Source organism: Schistocerca serialis, chromosome 6 (genome assembly GCF_023864345.2).
Source record: "Schistocerca serialis cubense isolate TAMUIC-IGC-003099 chromosome 6, iqSchSeri2.2, whole genome shotgun sequence".
Classification (NCBI taxonomy): Eukaryota; Metazoa; Arthropoda; class Insecta; order Orthoptera; family Acrididae; genus Schistocerca; species Schistocerca serialis.
In genome coordinates, this window is record NC_064643.1 from 305413938 (window position 1) to 305436138 (window position 22201).

General features: G+C 39.9%; 1 protein-coding gene across 7 annotated transcripts in view; it reads left to right on the top strand.

Moving 5' to 3' along the window:
• LOC126484514 (RNA-binding protein 39) overlaps positions 1-22201 on the top strand; it is a 79415-nt gene that overhangs the window by 14583 nt on the left and 42631 nt on the right. The window contains exons 3-6 of one of the 7 annotated variants that reach the window (XM_050108054.1): positions 13398-13485; positions 16356-16506; positions 18851-18918; positions 19253-19624. In XM_050108054.1, the coding sequence (XP_049964011.1) occupies positions 16453-16506; positions 18851-18918; positions 19253-19624 (494 nt within the window). In that variant the 5' untranslated portion in view covers positions 13398-13485; positions 16356-16452. Of the gene's footprint in view, positions 1-13397; positions 13486-14892; positions 14979-16355; positions 16507-18342; positions 18558-18642; positions 19625-22201 lie in introns of those variants that run through there. The other 6 variants (XM_050108056.1, XM_050108057.1, XM_050108059.1 and 3 more) reach the window with 6 other exon arrangements.

Consider the following 22201-nt stretch of genomic DNA (forward strand, 5'->3'; position numbering starts at 1 on the left):
TATCGGGATACAGACGACGCAGGAAATAACTGTCTGCAATGTTTATCTTCCTCCAGATGTTGCACTACCCCTGAATGCATTGGTTACACTGATTGCTCAACTCCCTAAACATTTCTTACATTTGGGAGATTTTAATGCTCATAATCCCTTGTGGAGTGGCACCGTGCTTGCTGGCCAAGGCAGAGATGTCGAAAATTTACTGTTACATCTGTACCTCTGCCTCTTAAATACTGGGGCTGCCACACATTTCAGTGTGGCTCATGGTAGTTTGTCAGCCATTGACAGGAGCTTTTAGGATGAGTCCGGTGACCAGCGTCCTGGTGGAGGCTGGAGTCCCTCCATTGAAGGTTAGGCATGTGCAACGTCTCGCCATTTACGTTGCACACATTTGTAGTTCTTCTGTGCATCCAAATTACCATCTCCTTGTTCCATCCACGGCGATTCATCTCCTGCATCAACGACCCAGCTTAGGGCTTGCAGTTCGCGTCCAATCCCTTCTGTCTGAACTGGAGTCCTTACTTTTACCACCTATACTTCCTCCTGGGAACACTGGGTGCTGTTGGCTCCCCTTCATTTTCTCCTTTTTACGTCGCTACCCCTGCCAGCCCTCTTTTCATACTACCTTTCTGTTTGACAAAGAAGGTCTGTTCACATACACCTCCATGGTTTACACCCAGGGAGTGGCTTCGCCTGGAAGTTTCACATGGCCCTAAGGACTCAGTTAACCATGTGGCTCTCCGCTGCCACTTCCTGTCTATTCTTGACATGTACTGAGGCCATGAAGTGGTTTACACGGATGGCTCAATGGCTGATGGTCACGTCGTATTCGCGTATGTCGATGGAGGACATATTAAACAGCATTCCTTGCCCAGTGGCTGCAGTGTTTTCGCTGTATAGCTGGTGGCTATATCTCGTGCTCCTGAGCATCCATTCATGACCTGGGGAGTCATTTCTTCTGTGTACTGGCTCCTTGAGTAGCCTACAACCTGTCGACCAGTGCTACCCTTGTCATCCTTTGGTAGCGACCATCCCAGAGTCCATCCATGCCCTGGAACTGTCCAGTCATTCAGTGGTGTTGGTCTGGACCCTAGGTCACGTCGGAATCCCAGGCAACGTACTTGCCTCCAGGCTACGACGAAAATGCTTATGGAAATCGGCTTCTCTGAACCTGACCTGCATTCTGCCTTACGCCGCAAGGTTTTTTTGCTTTGGGAGATAGAATGGCATAACAGTACGCACAACAAACTGTGTGTCATTAAGGAGACTATGAATGTGTGGAACTCTTCCGTGCGGGCCTCTCGCAGGGAATCAGTTGTCCTCTGCTGGCTCCACATTGGCCATATGTGGCATGGTTACCTCCTCTGTCGCGAGGACCCACCTCAGTGTAGCTGTGGCTCACAAATGACAGTCGTCCATCTCTTGCTGGACTGCCCACCTTTATCCGCTCTGTGGCGGACTTTTAACTTTCGCAGCACCCTACATTCGGTGTTGGGTGACAATGCCTCAACAGCAGCTTTAGTTTTATGTTTTATTTGTGAGGGTTTGTTTTATCATTTGATCTAAGATTTCACACATGTCCTTTGTCCCTCTGTGTCCTCCCCCCTAGTTCTTTTAGGGTGGACGTTTTAATGTGTTGCAGAGTGGCTGGCTTCTCCTTTTATTCTTGTGGTTGGCCAGTCATTGTAATCAGCTTTCTTGTTTTACTCTCTTCTAACTGTTTCTTGAGTGTCTCTGTTGTTTTCTTGACCTCTTTTGTTTGTTTTAGTATTTGTTACCTTTCCTTCGTTCTTGTGGCTTTTCCTTTCTTTCTGTTTTGTGTGGTACGTCTCGTTTGTTTTAGTCTCCCCATGGTGGCATTGTTTTATTCAGAACAAGGAACTGATGACCAAGCAGTTTGGTCCCTTCCCTCCTCTTTTAAACCAACCAACCAATCAATCAAAAGTGACCATTACATCAGATTCTCTGATACTTAGCTGCTCGAAATTTGCAAGAAGTCCTCAGAGTTGTGGATCTGGTGAGCTGGGACTACGAAAACCAAGAATATGGCAACAGCAGTTTCTTAAAGTATGTGGTTGCTGTACATGTTGACACACTATTGTTGCTGACAGTTGCGTACTTTTTGCAGCTCATATAGCCTATGTGGAACTGGCACTTTCAATCTTCATTTATCCCTGGTACCTTCGGAGTTTGTGCTTTCTCTAAATGTACAAATGTTATAAACATAGGTTTGCCTTTCATCAACGAATATTCCAGGATAAGCCGTATGATCAGTACTGTCTCATGTATTCCTACATTCCCCCGGAACCCAAACTAAATGTCCCCGAGGTCGACTTATTGTCAGTATTTCACAACCATGACATCAAATTGCTGACTTTATAGTATTCACACCTGTCAGCACTTTCCTTCTTTAGAGCTGGGCTTATTACAATGTTTCTAAGTCTGAGGGCTTTTTCCTCGTCTCACGTATCTTACAGACCAATTGGGCTAATTTATCGTGGCTGGCTGTACCAAATATATCATTAATTCTAAGGGAATGTTTCCACTTACGTCTTCCAATACTCAGTCAAATCTTCTCACAGTATTGTACCTCCCACCTCATCTTCATCTACTTTCTCTTCTCTTTCTATAATATTGTTTTAAAGTTTGTTTACCTTAGATAAACCCTCTGTATATTGCTTTTAGCTTCCCTTCTTTGGTTAGTTCTGGGATTGCCATCTGGGCTCTTAATCTTTTGTTTATGGACTGCCAATTAAAACTGAAGAAACTGCAAAAAGGCAGAAAATTGAGAAGATGGGAGCTGGGTAAATTGATGGAAACAGAAATTGTTGAGAGTTTGAGAGGGAGCATCATCTCTAGAGCTAGTTGACACACAAACTTGTAATTCTGTGGTCAGTGTTGGCTCCGTGTATGTCTTCTCAATGATACGGCTTTCACTAAGCTGTTCATAGGAGCTTAACCACATTCATATATTGTTATTATTAGGCCTTCTCCTGCATTTCCCTTAATTGATATTGTGTTGATAAACCTATACTGACATAGCAAGGAGTCCAGTTGTCGCTGCCGCATACTTCATTTATTCCCATATATCTAACTCCGACCCACCTGTTCCCCGTTTTAAATTTTCTAGCCTACCTACTTGAAGCCAGAGATAAATTCTGCCGAAATTTTTACAAAGGCACAGGCAGTGTTTAGAAAGGATAGATTGCATGCGACCGGTGGTGGCGTGTTTGTCGCTGTTAGTAGTAGTTTATCCTGTAGTGAAGTAGAAGTGGATAGTTCCTGTGAATTATTATGGGTGGAGGTTACACTCAACAACCGAGCTAGGTTAATATTTGGCTCCTTTTACCGACCTCCTGACTCAGCAGCATTAGTGGCAGAACAACTGAGAGAAAATTTGGAATACATTTCACATAAATTTTGTTAGCATGTTACAGTCTTAGGTGGAGATTTCAATTTACCAGATATAGACTGGGACACTCAAATGTTTAGGACGGGTGGTAGGGACAGAGCATCGAGTGACATTATACTGAGTGCACTATCCGAAAATTACCTCGAGCAATTAAACAGAGAACCGACTCGTGGAGATAACATCTTAGACCTACTGATAGCAAACAGACCCGAACTTTTCGACTCTGTACGTGCTGAACAGGGGAATCAGTGATCATAAGGCCGTTGCAGCATCTCTGAATATGGAAGTTAATAGGAATATAAAAATAAGGGAGGAAGGTTTATCTGTTTAGCAAGAGTAATAGAAGGCAGATTTCAGACTACCTAACAGATCAAAACGAAAATTTCTGTTCCGACACTGAAAATGTTGAGTGTTTATGGAAAAAGTTCAAGGCAATCGTAAAATGCGTTTTAGACAGGTATGTGCCGAGTAAAACTGTGAGGAATGGGAAAAACCCAACGTGGTTCAACAACAAAGTTGGGAAACTACTGCAAAAGCAAAGAGAGCTTCACTGCAAGTTTAAACACAGCCAAAACCTCTCAGACAAACAGAAGCTAAACAATGTCAAAGTTAGCGTAAGGAGGGCTATGCGTGAAGCGTTCAGTGAATTCGAAAGTAAAATTATATGTACTGACTTGACAGAAAATCCTAGGAAGTTCTGGTCTTACGTTAAATCAGTAAGTGGCTCGAAACAGCATATCCAGACACTCCGGGATGATGATGGCATTGAAACAGAGGATGACACGCGTAAAGCTGAAATACTAAACACATTTTTCTGAAGCTGTTTCACAGAGGAAGACCGCACTGCAGTTCCTTCTCTAAATCCTTGCACAAACGAAAAAATGGCTAACATCAAAATAAGTGTCCAAGGAATAGAAAAGCAACTGAAATTACTCAACAGAGGAAAGTCCACTGGACCTGACGGGATACCAATTCGATTCTACACAGAGTACGCGAAAGAACTTGCCCTCCTCCTAACAGCCATGTACCGCAAGTCTATAGAGGAACAGAAGGTTCCAAATGATTGGAAAATAACACAGGTAGTCCCAGTCTTCAAGAAGGGTCGTCGAGCAGATGCGCAAAACTATAGGTCTATATCTCTGACATTGATCTGTTGTAGAATTTTAGAACATCTTTTCTGCTCGCGTATCATGTCATTTCTGGAAACCCAGAATCTACTCTGTAGGAATCAACATGGATTCCGGAAACAGCGATCGTGTGAGACCCAACTCACGTTATTTGTTTATGAAACCCAGAAAATATTAGATACAGGCTCCCAGGTAGATGCTATTTTCCTTGACTTCCGGAAGGCGTTCGATACAGTTCCCCACTGTCGCCTGATAAACAAAGTAAGAGCCTACGGAATATCAGACCAGCTGTGTGGTTGGATTGAAGAATTTTTAGCAAACAGAACACAGCATGTTGTTACCAATGGAGAGAAGTCTACAGACGTTAAAAGCAACCTCTGGAGTGCCACAGAGGAGTGTTATGGGACCATTACTTTTCACAATATATATAAATTACCTAGTAGATAGTGTCGGAAGTTCCATGCGGCTTTTCGCGGATGATGCTGTAGTATACAGAGAAGTTGCAGCATTAGAAAATAGTAGCGAAATGCAGGAAGATCTGCAGTGGATGGGCAGTTGGTGCAGGGAGTGGCAACTGACCCTTAACATAGACAAATGTAATGTATTGCGAATACATAGAAAGAAGGATCCTTTATTCTATGATTACATGACAGCGGAACAAACACTGGTAGCAGTTACTTCTGTAAAATATCTGGGAGTATGCATGCGGAACGATTTGAAGTGGGAAGTTCATATAAAATTAATTGTTGGTAAGGCGGGTACCAGGTTGAGATTCGTTGGGAGAGTCCTTAGAAAATGTAGTCCATCAACAAAGGAGGTGGCTTACAAAACACTCGTTCGACCTATACTTGAGTATTGCTCATCAGTGTGGGATCCGTACCAGATCGGGTTGACGGAGGAAATAGAAGATCCAAAGAAGAGCGGCGCATTTCGTCACAGGGTTATTTGGTAACCGTGATAGCGTTACGGAAATGTTTAGCAAACTCAAGTGGCAGACTCTGCAAGAGAGGCGCTCTGCATCGCCGTGTTGCTTGCTCGCCAGGTTCCGAGAGGGTGCTTTTCTGGATGAGGTATCGAATATATTGCTTCCCCCTACTTATACCTCCCAAGGAGATCACAAATGTAAAATTAGAGAGATTCGAGCGTACACGGAGGCTTTCAGACAGCCGTTCTTCCCGCGAACCATACGTGACTGGAACAGAAAAGGGAGGTAATGACAGTGACACGTAAAGTGCCCTCCGCCACACACCGTTGGGTGGCTTGCGGAGTATAAATGTAGATGTAGATGTAGATGTAGATTGGTCTACTTGGCTCTTGGCCACAGTTTAACAGTGGCCATTCATGCTGGCGTGCAGCTGGTTGGCAGTCATATAGTTCATACCAATATAAAAAGCTGTGTAATGGTTGCAGCAGAGCTGCTTTCGCAGGTGGCCTTGCCATTGATGGGGTAGGATAAGCTTTTGACAGGACATAAATAGGAAGTGTTGGGTGGATGAATCTGGCAGGTCTTGTGCCGTGGTCTTCCACAGAGATATTTTCCCTGTGGCAACAGGTTGGGATCGGGAATGGCATAGGATGGGTTATGATATTGTAGAGGTTGGGTGGGTGGCAGAACACCAATTTAGGAGGGGTGGGAAGGAGGATCTTGGGTTGGAACCCCTAATTTCAGGGCATGATGATAGATAATCAAAGGCCTGTTAAAGTATGTGGTTCAGTTGTTTCAGTCCAGGGTGGTATTGGATGACAAAGGGGGCACTCATATGTAACTGGCTCTTGGGGGTGGTAAGAGGTTAGGTGTGTAAAATTGCACAGGAAATCTGTTTGTGGACTGGGCCTAGGGAATAGTGCCTGTATGTGAAGGCTTTGGCAAGACCTACTGGGAAAGGGAGATCTTGCCACTGTAGATAGGCTGTGCGCAGGTGGCCACGTTGTGTGGGAGAGATTTTTTTGGGTGGAAAGAATGACGGTGGTTAAAATGCAGGTACTGTTGGTGATTGGTAGGTTTAATGCAAACTGAAGTGTGGATGGAGCCAAGAAGAGGAGGTTGATGTCTAGGATGGTGGCATGCTAGATTGAGGCGGCCAGATGAAGCAAATGGGAGAGACGACAAGGGGTTAAGGTTTTGAAGAATGAGGATAGTGTCTTGGCCTTGATTCCAGATTATGAAGATCTCTTTACCCTCATTTCTTCACTATCTCAACACCTTCTCTCTCATCCACTTCACCTGGTCCTCCTCAATCCAGTGTACCATCTTCCCAGTCTATTATGGCTTCATCCACCTCTGTTGATGTTAAACTCAACAACCACCAACAGTATCTGCATTTTGACACCTCCCATACAACCTGGCCATCTGGGCACAGCTATCTGCAGTATGCGGACTGTCTTGCCCAAGGCACTCACAGAGAGGCACTATACCCATGAGTAACCTGCAAACAGATTTCCTGTGCTATTTCAGCACACACCCCAACCTCCAACCACCCCCCAAGCCAACTACATGAAGAGTGGCCCCCTTCCAGTCCCTACTAATGTGGTGTTTAGTCACCCACCAAACCTCCACAACATCCTAGTCCATCACTGTGCCACTCCCAGTCCCAACCTCTTGCCACAGGGCTCATATCCCTGCACGCGCTCTTGTAGGCTGAATAAGGGAAGTAGGCTTGTATCAGCTTAATGTAATAATTTATTAACGAAACCCTGCAGTCGGAACAGACAATGATACACTGCAACCGATAACTCTTGCGAAGGGGTGAGAGAAGTTCAGTATGGTAAATTATTCTGTATCTAACACACTTGGATTCATGCTTTCGCCAAGGAGTAGAACGTGGAATGGAAATCAACAGTCAAAGAGTAAATCGCAGAACAAATGTTGCTTGTGTATAGCGTCTCTGGCGTCCAACGGGAAAGTTTCATGGCACTGTACTTTCAAAGACCTGCCCATGTCATGACACTGGACGATGACAGAAGACGCCACATATATGTTTTTTAGTTGTGCCTCGCTGCAACTTAACGTGTCTTCTTTACGGTAAGTAGCAACGTTGTTAATATTCCAAATATTGAGCCAAGCATTTCCTTTTTGATCTGTTGTGATTGTGGTGCACCCTATTTCACAGTTCATATGAAGGAAAACAAAAGCCCATGTCAGCTGGTTGACGCAGTTGCTAAGGATAGCACAGAACCAGCTCAGTAACTGAATCACTCTGCTGAGACCTGTGTGCTTCCTAGGCATGTAAGCTTTTGTGTTACCAATATTCCATCTGGTTAAATGCTCAGAAGTGGAAATGGCTGACAAAATGCTCAGTTACCAAAAACAAAATTAGGACCAGATGAAACAGTGGAAAATCCAGGATGGAATGTAACAATATCATGAAAGGGGTAGTTGCTACCCACTATGTAGCAGAGATGCTGAGTCACATATAGGCATAACAAAAAGACTGTCAGTAAGTGAACCTTCAGCCAACAAGCTCTTCATCGAAAAAGTACACGTGCGCGCGCGCCCACACACACACACACACACACACACACACACACACACACACACACACACACACACACGTGCGCACGCAAGGTCAAACTACTGAATGCATTCTGTTCTGATCTTTAGAGCAGAAAAGCTAATGTGAAGTTTTCAAGCAATGAAATTTCTCGTATGCTCTGATTATCTGAGAGCGCATAATGCCTTCTGCCATACACCTGTATCTAGGATCTCTTGTGTTTTACTATGGCTAGTGGTAATAAAGTCATTAAAACTGCAAATCCAGTAGCCTAGGGTATTTTCTCAATACCCAGTGTGGCAAAATGAAATGTTTTTAAATCCTTGACCTCTGTGTTAAAGCACAGGGCCACTCATTATTCTGAGAGGTGGTAACCAGAAGTAAGATACTGTAAGTAATAGGTGGTAAAGGAAACTACGTGAAATAATTCTTTCTGCCTCGCCTCTAAACTGGACACTATTATTGGTGTGCGACATTTTGGAAGTGTGTTCAATTAGTGTAATAGAGGGATTGCAAAGACTGGCTGAGGATTTGCACTCGTATTTTAGGTGAAGATGCCAAATGTCAGTGGCTAGTACATTTCTTAATATTTCCAACGTTGGTAAGTTCATCATGCTAGTTTTGGTGAATCTTCAACATTTGCAGGATCTGCAACATTTTGCAACTTTGGAGCACTTTGCTTTTTACCGTTGTTTACTTTCCCTTCTTGGCAAACCGTAATGTTGGATGGCATAGTATTAATTTAAATTGAGAAATAATGGTCACGCTTGGCGGTGACTAGATTTACAAGTGAACTTCAGAGCCTTCGTGATACACACAAATATGATACTAGAAAGAAATATTGTGCACAACCCTGTAGTGGACATACCTCTAGCACAGAAAGAATGATTGTGGAGCAATTTTGTTAACCTGATTTAAATGTATTATTAAATATTAATATGTTCCTGGGATGATTTCGTACACCAGTACACGTAATTGTACATGACCAATGGGACAAGAAAAGTCTTGCAAATAGTGATTGCAGGATTGTTTTCTTGATGGTTGAAGAAAAACCTTGTGGATATTTAGTAAAGTAATACAATAGACAACTACTCATAAAATGAAAACTGTAAGTATTGAAAAGTATGATACAACTTGTCGGCCACTTCGGTTACTAGGTTGTCGTGCAGTTGTGTGTGCTTTAACTGCGAACGTATGAGATCCTGTGGAAATGTGGGGGTTTTGAGCGGGGTGTTCTCTTGATAAACACCCTCAAAGATATTAAAAACTTGAAAATCAGACCACAGTGGACACTTACCAACGCACAGCTAGTCACCTTTTAAACTAATCTAGCCCTTTGCTGCTCTACAGTTCACAATGTCACAGTCTCCCTTGAGAGAGAGAGAGAGAGAGAGAGAGAGAGAGAGAGAGAGATTTTGTGTGGTTTACAGGCAAATGGAGAAGGGTTTTTATTCAGTTTGAAAATGCCTACAGAAACCTTCGCAGTTCTTATGACACAATTTATTTTCTCACTACATCTACACTGCTCAAAAATAGTTTTCTGCCATCTCAGTATCTAGATGTGTTGGCTTTGATTGAAGGGAGTAGGAAATAAAAAAATTAAGCCGTACAAAACTTTAAAAAAATACAGTGAATATAAACACCAAAAAGTAGACAGTTTGCTAAAATGTTGACAGCTTTGTAATCAAAATATGCTACAATGTAATGTCCACTACCATAGTGCTCCATCCCAAGCATTTAACATGCTTTGATCCTCCTTGACATGCTGTTGACAAGATCGTACAGACATTCCTGTTTAGGCCTTACCCACTCTTAGATGGTGTCCGTCCTGAGGTCATCCAGTGTGTCAGGAGAATTCCATTGAAAATGCACACCAAGTTTCAAACATGTTTAACCAGCTTGATAATTGTATATACTGCAGTACATTTCATTTTGTTAATCTTTACTTCCTCAGGGAATGTATTTGTGTAGTGTGCACAGTCCGCTCACAGCTTATCATCCTAAAAAATGAAATTGTCACAAAAATGTTAGCTATGGCTCCTATGGTCACTAAAGTAATGGGGTTTTTGATAAACAATGCAAACTACACATGTCAATGGTAATGCAAAACTTCATGATGAATTCGGCACACAGCAAGATACCTATTATAAAACTTCAAGAGAAGAAATGTAGCCTTTTGGTTTTTCAATAGCACATTTGCTACCCGATTTTGGATTCTCAATAACTTTATCGATGCATGTCCTGTAGTTGATCCACAGAATCACTGTAAAAAGCCAATCCAGACACCTTTTTCTTTGTAGTGTGCTCATATTCAAGGCATCCTGTTGATGACTGTTATTGATATCGCAAAAGATGCATTAATAATCAGTATTATTTACAGTGTAATATAAAGCTAAATATAAAAGCTAAATGGTGATCTTTTATTATTCAATTGAGTTGTCCTGAAATGAATTTCAAATATAGTTCATTGTTATGAATGTACTGCTATGCTACTGAACGTTTGGTTCAAACCATGTTAGTTCTGTGTTCAGGTGCAGTGACATTTATGAAAACTCTGACTAGCTGCTCCTAAAATACACTTTAACCTTGCATGTGGTTTATATTTGTTAGCAAGAGAGACTTCTTCTTAATTACAATTAATTCCTAGAACTCGTGAAAAAGCAATTGTTCTTCTATGATTATTTGCCATTTTTGATGCTGTATCTTTCCTCTTTTCTCCTGATTTATTTGCTCTGTATACTCTTTGGTGTTGCTGAGGGTTATAGTTACCAGTTCAAGACCCATATGCTCTAATGATAAAATGTGGTACAACAGTTTCTTATGCCTATTGGATGCAGATTCTAGATTTTCCCCTCAGTATGTGTCAGCCAATTTCAATAAATGTGCACAATACTTCCTGTCATTTGAGGACTGTTAAGTACCAAAGAATTTATATTTTCTTCACGAGCCATTCACACAAACTATTTGGTTGCATGTGTAGAGAGCTGAACGAGGAAATGCTTGTAGGGTGTGAGAATGCTCTCAATAAGCTTCATCAGAATATAAGCAAATATACTCAAAACATACAGGAAAACACAAAAGATGGAAAATGTGGCTTACTTACTAGTAAATTGTAATAATGTTGCTGATTTTAAACCATTATTCTTCAAAACTGTGTTAATTATTTTTAACGTCTGTTGAAATATTGATGTGGTTACCTTTCTAACCCAAAGACAGAAAAAAAGATGACAAACCATGGTGAAATTGCCGGACATGATCAGAAATCGGCATGTGTGGTGTACATGTAGAGACAATCAAATAATTACTATGTTGGGAAAATTGGATGATTTATTCTTGAGAAAGAGTTTCAGGAAGATATCATGCCAAATTCTGTCAAACTGACATGGATATTGTCAAAATCCAAAGATGCTTGGAAGGCCCTGCCCATAATGCTCCAAATGTTTCCAATTTGGGAAAGATCCAGTAACATTGCTGGCCAAGGTAGGGTTTGGTAAGCGTGAAGACGAGCAGTAGAAACTATCGCCACATGCGGGCAGGAATTTTCTTTCTGAAATGTAAGACAAGGCCAGGATGTCTTACCATAAGGGACAACAAAACGGGGTGTAGAATATCATTGGCATACTGATGTGCTGCAAAGGTGGTGTGGATGACAACCAAGGGGTCTTGCTATGAATAGAAATCGTGTGCCAGACATTCGCTCTTTGTTAGGCCGCATGGCAGACGACAGGCAGGCTGATTTCCCACCACTGTCTGGTGCGTCTCCAGTCACATCTTCGCTGGTCATCAGGGTTCAGTTCAAAGAGGGACTCACCACTGAAGAAAAGTCTACTCCAGTCAATAAGATTCCAGACTGAAGACATGTATGGAGACGTTCCGGATGGCAGTGGGATACCAACCTGACTTTTGCCTACCATATGGCCTGACAGTGAGGAGTGATGGTCTTGAGTTCCATTGCTTTCCATAGTAGAACCCGTGTGGTTGTCATCTGTACAGCACAGCGGTACAACAACAATATTCTATCCATTGTTTTGTTGCCTTGCAGGGCAAGAATTCTGGGCTCACGTTTCAGAAAGATAATGCCTGACCACACAAGGCGACAGTTTCTACTGCTTGTCTTCATGCTTACAAACCCTGCCTTGGTCAGCAAAGTAACTGGATCTCTCCTCAGTTGAGAATGTTTGGAGCATTATGGGCAAGGCCTTCCAACTGTCTTGGGATTTTGACGATTTAAAGTGTCAATTGGAAAGAATTTGGCATGATATCCCTCAGGAGGATAGCCAACAACTCTTTTCAATCGATGCGAAGTTAAATAACTGCTTGTATACGGGTCAGAAGTTTACCAACAAGTGACGGACATGCTCAATACCTTTTTCTTGTATAAATTTCCCAATTTTTCCAGAATTGTAATCCTTTGTTTCTCTGCACATGTATACCACATCTGAAGATTCCTGTTCCATTTGGATAGTTACTTCATGATTCATCACTTTTTTTTAAGAAGTTTATGATGGCACAGTTACCTCATAACAAGAATTGGTTGTATTCTCACCATATAGTGAAGTATCAGCTTGTATTCAAAGATTATGGTCCTTATTTTTGTGCTGGTGTAGGGAGTAACTGTATGCATTATTGGTACTGATACAAATCATATAATACAGTTCTATTTAGTTAATTGTCACTGTTGAGGTTTACATTGTTTTTGGCCAACTTTGTTCAGTACTCAGCTTACTGGAGTTCTAATCTAAGAGCTGGATAGTTGCAGATAACTCCATTGTTTGCGCTCTAAGAAGTTCCGGTGATTGTGCGTGCGTATAAAATGTTGGTGGTGATAAGTTCCTATGGGAGCAAACTGCTGAGTTCATCAGTCCCTAGGCTTACACACTACTTAATCTAACTTATGCTAAGGACAACACACACATGCATGCCTGAGGGAGGACTTGAACCCTCGACAGAGGGAGCCGTGCGAACCGTGGCAAGGTGCCTCAGACTGCACCGTCTGTGTGCGCGAACTCGGTAACATCCTGTGTTTTGAAAGAGAAAGTTAGCAGTGTCATATATTTATGGAAAAGCATCAGTACGTTTAGTTAAGACAAATTAAAAAATGTCAGACTGAAATATCTTGGAATTCTAGAATACAATTTTTTATGCTTCTTAAATTTTGTGTCATGAATAAGAGAATGGCTTTCATTGTATGCTTGTTGTGTACTTCAAAATTCATTAAACTTAATTGTGAAAGTATTGAAGGTATGACTATGTATATTCCTATTATCGTTTCTCATGCAGTGTTAGCCATTCTCTTGAATCTTTGTTTTGTTTTATTGAATGCCATCTAAATGTGTCACTGACAGGCTCCTCCATTTCTGTATCTTGTAGACCCTTACATGTCACAGCTTGGCTCAGATCCGAGCCTCAGCTCCGGGCAGGGGCCCAAAGCACAGAGGTACAACAAAAATTTAGTTAGGTATCTGCTTTTTCTGCATACTTTATTAAATATTAATTTTGAATGACTATCAGTTATGGAAACACTTGCATTTTGGGCAGTAAAATTGACTTATAATGGTGATATGTTAACCCTGTGCAGTAATGCAATTTCAGTCAGATTAAAGTTAGCTTTTGGCAGTTCCGTACTGGGGCATAGTATATGTAACAGACATGGTTGATTATGTGGGCAGAAAAAACTGATTATCTGTTGTAATTACAGAGTATGATCAATAATGACAGTGATACACACAATCAATTTGGTCATTGTATGTAAAGTTATTGGCCAAAAATGAGATTTACACAAACATATTCTTGGTTGCATAGTTTGCCCAGTAAATTTTTATACATTAGTTATGATCTGGAACTACGTCCTATCAGTTGTTACTGGGACCCTTCATATACAGTGTGTATTTTGAGACAAGTTTCTCAAGTCACAGGAATTGTAAAATTATCTTTATACAGTGAAACAACAGCTTTGTGTTTTCATACAGTGAACTTTGTCATTCTAGTTCTTAATAATATTTGCAGGCTAATCACACTTCTTGAGATTTTATCATATATTTGGTGATAGTTAATATATTTATTCACTTCAAAATCACACTGATCCAAACAGTTAGGGAGTCAAGCTACCTTGATGCAGCCTGACAGTAGTATTGTGTAGTATATTTAGGGGGAGTTGCTCTTTTATACATTAAAAAAATTGAAGTGGTTCATTATAAAATTGTTGCACAGTCATGAAACATTAGAAAACAATGAAAATGTCAATAGTAATAATGATTAGTTAAGGTGTTAATTTAAAATTATTGCTCATGGACAAGGGAAAGGAAGCTCGATTGGATAGATTGGATGAAAACTTTTGTACATGCATTGGTGCTCCAGTATAATATATTAGAATCTTAGAAACTGACAGGATAGCACTTGAGCAGTCATAAAGTGAGATAGAATATTTCGTTTAAGTGTTCCAAAGTGTAATTTTTTTCATCTGTGAATTTGTTTTCGAGCCATGAAATGTATTTGAAAATCGGGAACATATTGTCTGTGAACACCAACAGCCAGTTAGTTGTTTCCGCTTTGAAACAGCTTCATGTAATAGTTTGCAGACAGCGCAAACCTCCAGTTCAAAAAAAAAAAAAAATTTGAAGTCTTGAGAGTAGTAGTAAAGAATGTTACAACATTTTGATTTGTTTTGTGGTGGTGACATTGGTGATTATCTCCATTTTATTGACCTTCTTGCTCACCATACAATTGGTTGGTGACCTACTAAGAGTCAAGGAATTGACTCAATTAGTTCCAGCATTCTACCTGGTCCTGAATCTTATTGAATATATTTTGATTTTACCTGCAAGACTTACTGTAATTAAGCCTACACTTCCCATGGCTGTTGCAGAACTGAAGGTGGTTCTTGAGGGATTGCATAATGTCCCTCATAAGTTCATCAGTAGTATCATTGGAGCCACGCAGTTGTGAAACAATGTAAGCTATTCACATCCCCTAATTGTTTTGACCTTTGTATTTTTATTGCCTTGATAATAATTTAGGCATTGATAAACTAAACTGGACATTGCAGAAGTCTGGTGAAGTAGTTACCATTATAGTTCCTTCCCTGCTTCAGTATTGGTAGTTGTATAGAATACAATTGTAAAGCTGAAGCAACATAATCATTTGTGATGAAAGTTCTGTAATCTCTTGTGCATCACAGGTCTAATTTTGAGTGTACAGAGAAATACCATAGTGAGCTGCCTTTAGGTACTCACTTAGGAAAGGTTACCGTGTAGTTCTGTTAGAATTATTGTAAGTTGTTGGTACCAAATCTATGGTTCGGGTGCAGAAAGTCAGCCCTGTTCCGAATAACAGTATAGACAGGGAACTAGGAGTGACCAATAGTTGCATTTTGAATTATTGAAACATGATGATGATGATGATGATGATGATGATGATGATGATGATGGACAGAGGCACCATTTATTATTGTTTTAGTGGTAGTGGCTGGATATGTTAAACCAAGTTATATTATTGGAAAGTGTAAAGTTGGCTTTGATCACTGGGCTATCTTACAAAGTTTCAAGAATAATTTGAAAGCAATTTTAACAACCTTGCCTAAATTTGTAGCAAAATTGGATATGTTTCAAAATAATTTTTACATTTGAATGCTTTTTAAAGCAATTGTGGAACATTATGTAGACCATTTCCATGAGAAACAGTGATCTGATATGGGTTGTTACTGAATTCGCTGCGTATGTTTTTTCATATTTCTTTTTCCGGTGTCCCACTCTGACTAGGTTCTCATTTTCCTTGAAATACATGAAGTGAATGTTAGGGTGGTTCCTTTAACAAGGCCACAACTGATTTTCTTTTTCATTCTTGTCTAATCAGAGAATGTCCTTGTGCATGAGATGTAAATCTCAACTCTTCCGTGATTTAACTCTTATCTGTGCTTTTGAATCTAAATGTGTGTAAATGGTCAGAAATGCCCATGTCACAGGTCCTCTCTCAAGAGTCAGTTCCCTACCTTTAAGTTTGTATCATTTCGCTGTATTTGAAATGTATTATTAATATATTGCCTGCTTCTCCGATTCATTTTGTGTGTTAAGCTCTTTTCTTTGAGTAACCTAATACACATAGTTTTGTTTAGTTTGTGGCAATTTCAAGAAAAGCTTTTAAAACTGTAAGCTCTTTAGAGCAGCTCATGTCACTTGTTTGTTACATATGCTATGCAGTAAACTAATTAAAGAGTTTATATAGGTATATTACCTATAACTACATAAATGAATTTCGGTTCAACAGTTATGAGTTTTGTAGAATTTCTGTATATAGTAAGGTTTCTGAATTTATCCCCTTCTGTCACCCCAGGGTCCCCAAGATGAGTATGCGACTCTTATCCAAGAGGCGATTCTTCGGTGGATCAAGACTGATTCCAGGAAACAGTGGATGTAAAAGCCTTGTTTAAATGCTTCCAGTTTCACTAAAATGTGTAATCACATTTTGGCATACAGTGAAAGCGGTACAAATTATTTGCATGTATGGATTGTATGTGTCTGTGGATGTTTGTGGAATAGTCTTTTCAGCTGTGAACATTTGTAGGATTTGTACCTAAAATTTCTCATGTACTGTCTTTAAAGACTTAGGTACTTTTATAACAGTTCATGAATTATTAAAGTTAAATGTTGTGCTGAGTTTGCCATTTTTGTTTATTTGAGACTTAGTATTGGTTCCATAACCTGGCTGCAGTATATTTAATTCAAGAAAAATGAATTGAGATATAGTTAGGTGTATCTTATAGAAGACATTCTTACGTAAGATCCATTTTAAAAGTTCACACATTTTTTAGCAAAATCTAGAAGGCTTGTGGCATATGAAACTAAATTAGTTTGGGCATAATTGAGAACTTGGTTTTGTTAGCTTCTGCTGTGTACTTGTTTTGATGCATTGGTCTGATTGACACTTTACACACGAGTTGCATATTTTACACCTCCTGTTAAATCCCTCTTGAGAGAGGATGTATGCCATGATTTCTTCTTGTGTTACTTGTAGGAGCATTGATGAAGCCAATGTGTGTGGTACTTCTGGAAAGGGGTATCAAGTTATGAAAAATGGAACTGTAATCGGCTCACAATTATATGTCTACCCCAGTAGTCCCACTGAATGTGGCAAGTAAATAGTTTCTCCATGTGTCAAAAAGTGAGGTGACAGTAGCATTCAGCGCTGCCATTCATACTGTTCTCCTGATAGTTAGCCCCCTTTTTTTCTACTGGCATGACACCAAAGAATGAAAAATCACCTGGGGGTTGTTATCCAAGTATTATTTTGTAAAACATATTTGAAAACTAAATTTCTCCAGTACAGCTCTTGGTTATTGTTGTATTAATCAAAGGAAGAAAATTATTGATTACAAGTTGACATAATGTGGTGGTTATAATACCCTCCAGAAGTTGAATTTATGTAGCAAAAAATCAGCGTGCAATACATGCCAGTTTTTTTGTCAAATTAGGGAAGTAGTAGCAAAAGCAGGGTTTAAGTTAAGATGTCTGCAGTTACATTATAAAAGTAACAGTTTTAGGAGTGAACAAACACCTTCGGGACTGAAGTATCTAAATCATAGGCAATGTCTCAACTGTTAAATCTCTACTGCAGTCCTTCGCCCCCCCCCCCCCCCCTTTCCAGTAAGGTACCTGTAATAGAAAAGGTACCTGTAACAGAAGTTCATATTGCTTCAGAAGCTTTTTGCTGCATTTCATGTAGTGTTACAATTTTCAGTTAAATCTTTCCATCTCTATTAATCCATATTGTTACTGCAACATCTTATTGATATATTCTTGGATTTCCTTATGGTTTAGGGTTTGTAGATTCAAGCCACTGTCACATTAGGGTGTGTTAAAAGTATTCTTTTACAGTCATAGTATTCATAATTTTAGCTACTCACCGGAAACTTGTAGAGTTAGTTGGAAAGAGCAAGAAACACAGAAAAAATTAGTATATTGGCTGTATTTAATTTAGTGTAGATTTTCAGTTTATTTTTGAGAGAATCCTTTTCATTGTGAAAATTGCTGTAGACCTTTCTGAAAGCACAAAAGTTAAGGTAGTCCCCCTTTCAGATTGTAAATGTGTGTTTGCCCCCCCCCCCCCACCCCCCCCCCACCCCCAGGAGCAGGCCCTTACTGCAGTTCCTTTTATTATGCACAAGAAGTGGCTCAAGGTTGATACAGGATTCTTAAATTGATGACCTCACAGTGATTAAACATAGAAGTGGTCCCTTATGACAGCATTTCAGCAATAATTCTAATGAATTGCATTTCCAATTTTACATTCTAATACCCACATTCTTTTGCAGTTTTGTTTTTAAAACAGAGAGTTGGTTTCGAGAGTGTTATAACTTCTAAGTTTACCAGACCTGTCTAAATCCGCTTATTAGGCAAGTATTTGATTAATTTGAATGTAAATTCATAATTTCTCTCAGAAGTTCCATTTTTTGAAAAAGACCTTTCACAAGCTCTGTCTTTACAGAATTAAGAGTATGGTACTGTAAATGGTGCAGCACTTGGAATTATAGTGTAGGTAAGTAATGTTGGGACTTGATAGGACTGAATATAAATGTTAATGGTTTTTTTTCCCTTACTGTTACTAATTGTTCCCCGTCCAGGCTTTGGGGCACTAATCACCTCCAGTATGTTTAGCAAGCTGGCTCAACAACCCTGGGAAAGAAGAGGAACCAGCCTTTTAATGTAGTTTTAATGACGTTGGATTGGAGTAAAATATTAATGGAACTCCGATGTTTTTCTTCCTTTTTCCCTTCAACGTGATGGCTGGTTGCGGGGATTACCAACACTTTGTGTGCTGCTGTTTCCTAGGATGACGCTGGGAGCAACAAAACAACAGTGAAGGAAAATGGCACATCAAGCAGTCATCGATCATCAGGGTAAGGTCTAGTAATATGTTACAGAAAATTTAGTGTTACATTAACTCTTTACTGGTGTAACATGTCACAAAAGTAAGTGATGACTATTGTTCTGTTTGTTATAGAATACTGTTCAGTACATTCCAGTGAATTAATAATTTTTGTTGGTGAGTATGGATGTGATGCAGTTTTAAGTGCGAGGTATCTCAAAAGAAGTTTCTTTCTTTAATTTGGTTTCTGATCAGCTTTCACAGACCTCTTTTAGTGTGTTAGAACTCTCCACATCACCCTTTGTTTAGTTGTGTTGGAGAACACATTCATTCAGGCCACTAAATAATATGTTTACATTATGCAGGAAAAGCAAACATCGGAGTCGCAGTAGGTCCCGTGATAAAGGACGTCATCGGAGCCGGTCTAGAGATCGCCACCGTGATCATCACCGGGACCATGAGAAGAGACGCAGCAGGGACCGAGATCGCCATGACAAAGAAAGGAGGAGGAGCAAGGACAGAGATCACCATAGGAGGAGGGACAGGTCTCGTGACCGCGAACGTGAACGTGAAAGGGAAAAGGAAAAGGAGAAGGAAAGGGAAAGAGAACGAGAACGAGAAAGGGAAAAGGAGAGGGAAAGGGAACGAGAAAGGCGGAAAAGATCTTTGTCACCTATTGTGCTTCCTCGTGCAAGAGACAAGTACCCTTTCAGAAAAGGAGTCTCACCACTAGGATTGTAAGTAAAGTTTTTTCTCTATATACTGTAATATGTTGCAAAATAAATGTTGCTTTCATTGATTTGATATTGCTTTTGAACGTGTGTAGTAATGTTCACTAAGGTGGCATACATCCATTGGGATTAGAATAATGAAGTGAGAGAGGGAGGGGACAAGTAGAGTAAACAATGCCTATTTAACTGACACATGTGATTATACACAAATATCAATTAAATACTACTCTGCATAATCTTAAGCTGATGTTGCTCACTTTAAGGGCATCTGTAAACTTATTTAATAGTCTTGATCTCCACTTGTCAAGAAGTAAAGAAAAGTGCTTAATTTGATTACACAGCTGTATTTTTAGTACAGCTATAGTTGAATTCTTTTATCTTGGCAGCTTGTGCGTGCCCGCCCAGACGCGGGAGTGTGCTGCGTTGCCAGTTGCACACGACGCACGCGCCAATAGAAGCAGCTCCATAGTATAGCATAGTTCGCAAGCTTATGTTTACGGGGGAGCGCGCAGCTCATGAAATAAAGCCACCACGGGAGCATTAATCCTTTCGCTGCTTCAAAGACGTGCTCCCTGCATTCCGCGCTGTGCGCGACTTTGTCACTGCACTGCTCGCCTGTGCAGACACATTGTGTTCCGACTGCTTTGACACTCTTATCATTCGATTATACAAAAACTATTTGGCCCAAAAATTAGATTTTTACACATCTTCTTGACTGATACCTTCCCCCCATGAATGACTTAATTTTGTTCCGATGTTCAACGAAGTTATTATGCCCCATTAAATATAGTAAACCATTGCACGAAATTTTGAGGAGTTTGCAGAGGTAAAAGTCCATAGAGTATACTTTCCGTATGGTCGATTTTATTGCCACAATGTTGAGAATGAAATGTGGACAAGATACCTAAATTTCATATAAAATTTACTGTATAACAATATCTCATTAAAGTACCACATAGGTGTCATATGTAATATTGAGAAATATTTCGTCTTTTGCAACTGTAACAAAAGTTTTATTTATACTGAGCACGTTTGGCTTTATTTTAAAGCACTTCAATCCGTCAAAAGGAAGTAGACAAAATACATTAAACAAAACTGTGGACTTACAAAAACATTAGGACTTGAATATACCGTCTATCAGTGAAGTGCTCTGAGCTATGTCAATTATAATTTTTGTGTGTGGCACACACAAACATCATTTATTTGCTAAAACACTGATCAGCCAACACAAACGTTGAATATTGTGTTACCGCAGCACAAAACTACGAAAGGTGACTTGGCAATGGAGGAGACAAAATACTGTCCACTGAAGATGCTTCAAATAGGAGAAAGACATCTGGTCTAAATAAGTCGCTTATTACAGTTGCAGAAGTATTTCAGTACCATTGGTAAAACTGCGACTGTGGAACAAAAACAAGAAAGAGAACATGAGTGCCATTGTGTATGTGCCATACCTTTCATTGACTGAAGTGCTTTAAAATAAAGCCAAACACGTCCGGTGTAAATCAAACTTTTATTACAGTCGCGAAAGACAGAATATTTCTCAATATTTCATACGACACCTATGTGGTACTTAAATTAAATGAGATATTGTTATACAGTAAATTTTATATGAAATTTAGGTATCTTGTCCACATTTCATTCTCAACATTGTGGCAACTAAAATCGACCATACGGAAAGTATACACTACGGACTTCTATCTCTGCAAACTCTTCAAAATTTTGTGCAATGGGTTACGACATTTAATGCTGCATAATAACTGCGTTGACCATCGACACAAAATTAAGTCATTTATGGGTGGAAGGTACCAGTCAAGAAGACGTGTAAAAATCCGATTTTTGGGCCAAATAGTTTTCGTGAAATGGAATGATAAGTGTGTCAAAGCAGTGGGAACACCATGTGTCTGCACAGGCGAGCAGTGCAGTAATGGCAAAATCGTGCACAGCGCGGAATGCGAGGAGCACGTGTCTGCAGCAGCGAAAGGGTTAATGAAGAGACGAAGCACTAGAAATTTCAAAAAATTTGCATTCAAACGAATATAATTCGTGAAGTAACGCACTTCGATATTGTTTTTAAATAATGAAAATATTAAGCACCGCACAAGGTTTGAACTCACAACCTTTCGGATAGAAGCCCAACACCTTAACCGTTATGCTATCCCGACCCGTCCAACTACACTACGCCATGAGGACTCTAATATTTCACGCAAAATACTGACAAACATTGTTGGTATGACTATGAATTACGCTTCGTCGAAGTACAATAGGAAATAAACAATTGCCGCTGTTCTTTATTGCGAAAAAGCGGTTCGTGAGATTGATACAAACACCTTTCCTTGCTATCGCCTGAATTAGGAGTCTTATTGCTTGTTTGGTTTAATTAATTAATAGAATATGAAGCAGTTGGTATAAAGAATGCTTTTTCCAAACTTTCTATAAAAGAAAGTCTGCTATCAAGACATTGCTTTTGTTCTATTATTTCATTTATGACTGAACGTTTCTAATACTGAAGACACTCGTCCATGCTCTGCACTGCAGTCGAGATCTGGCAATGTCGTTCTCTCTTCATTGGCTGACTGTGTT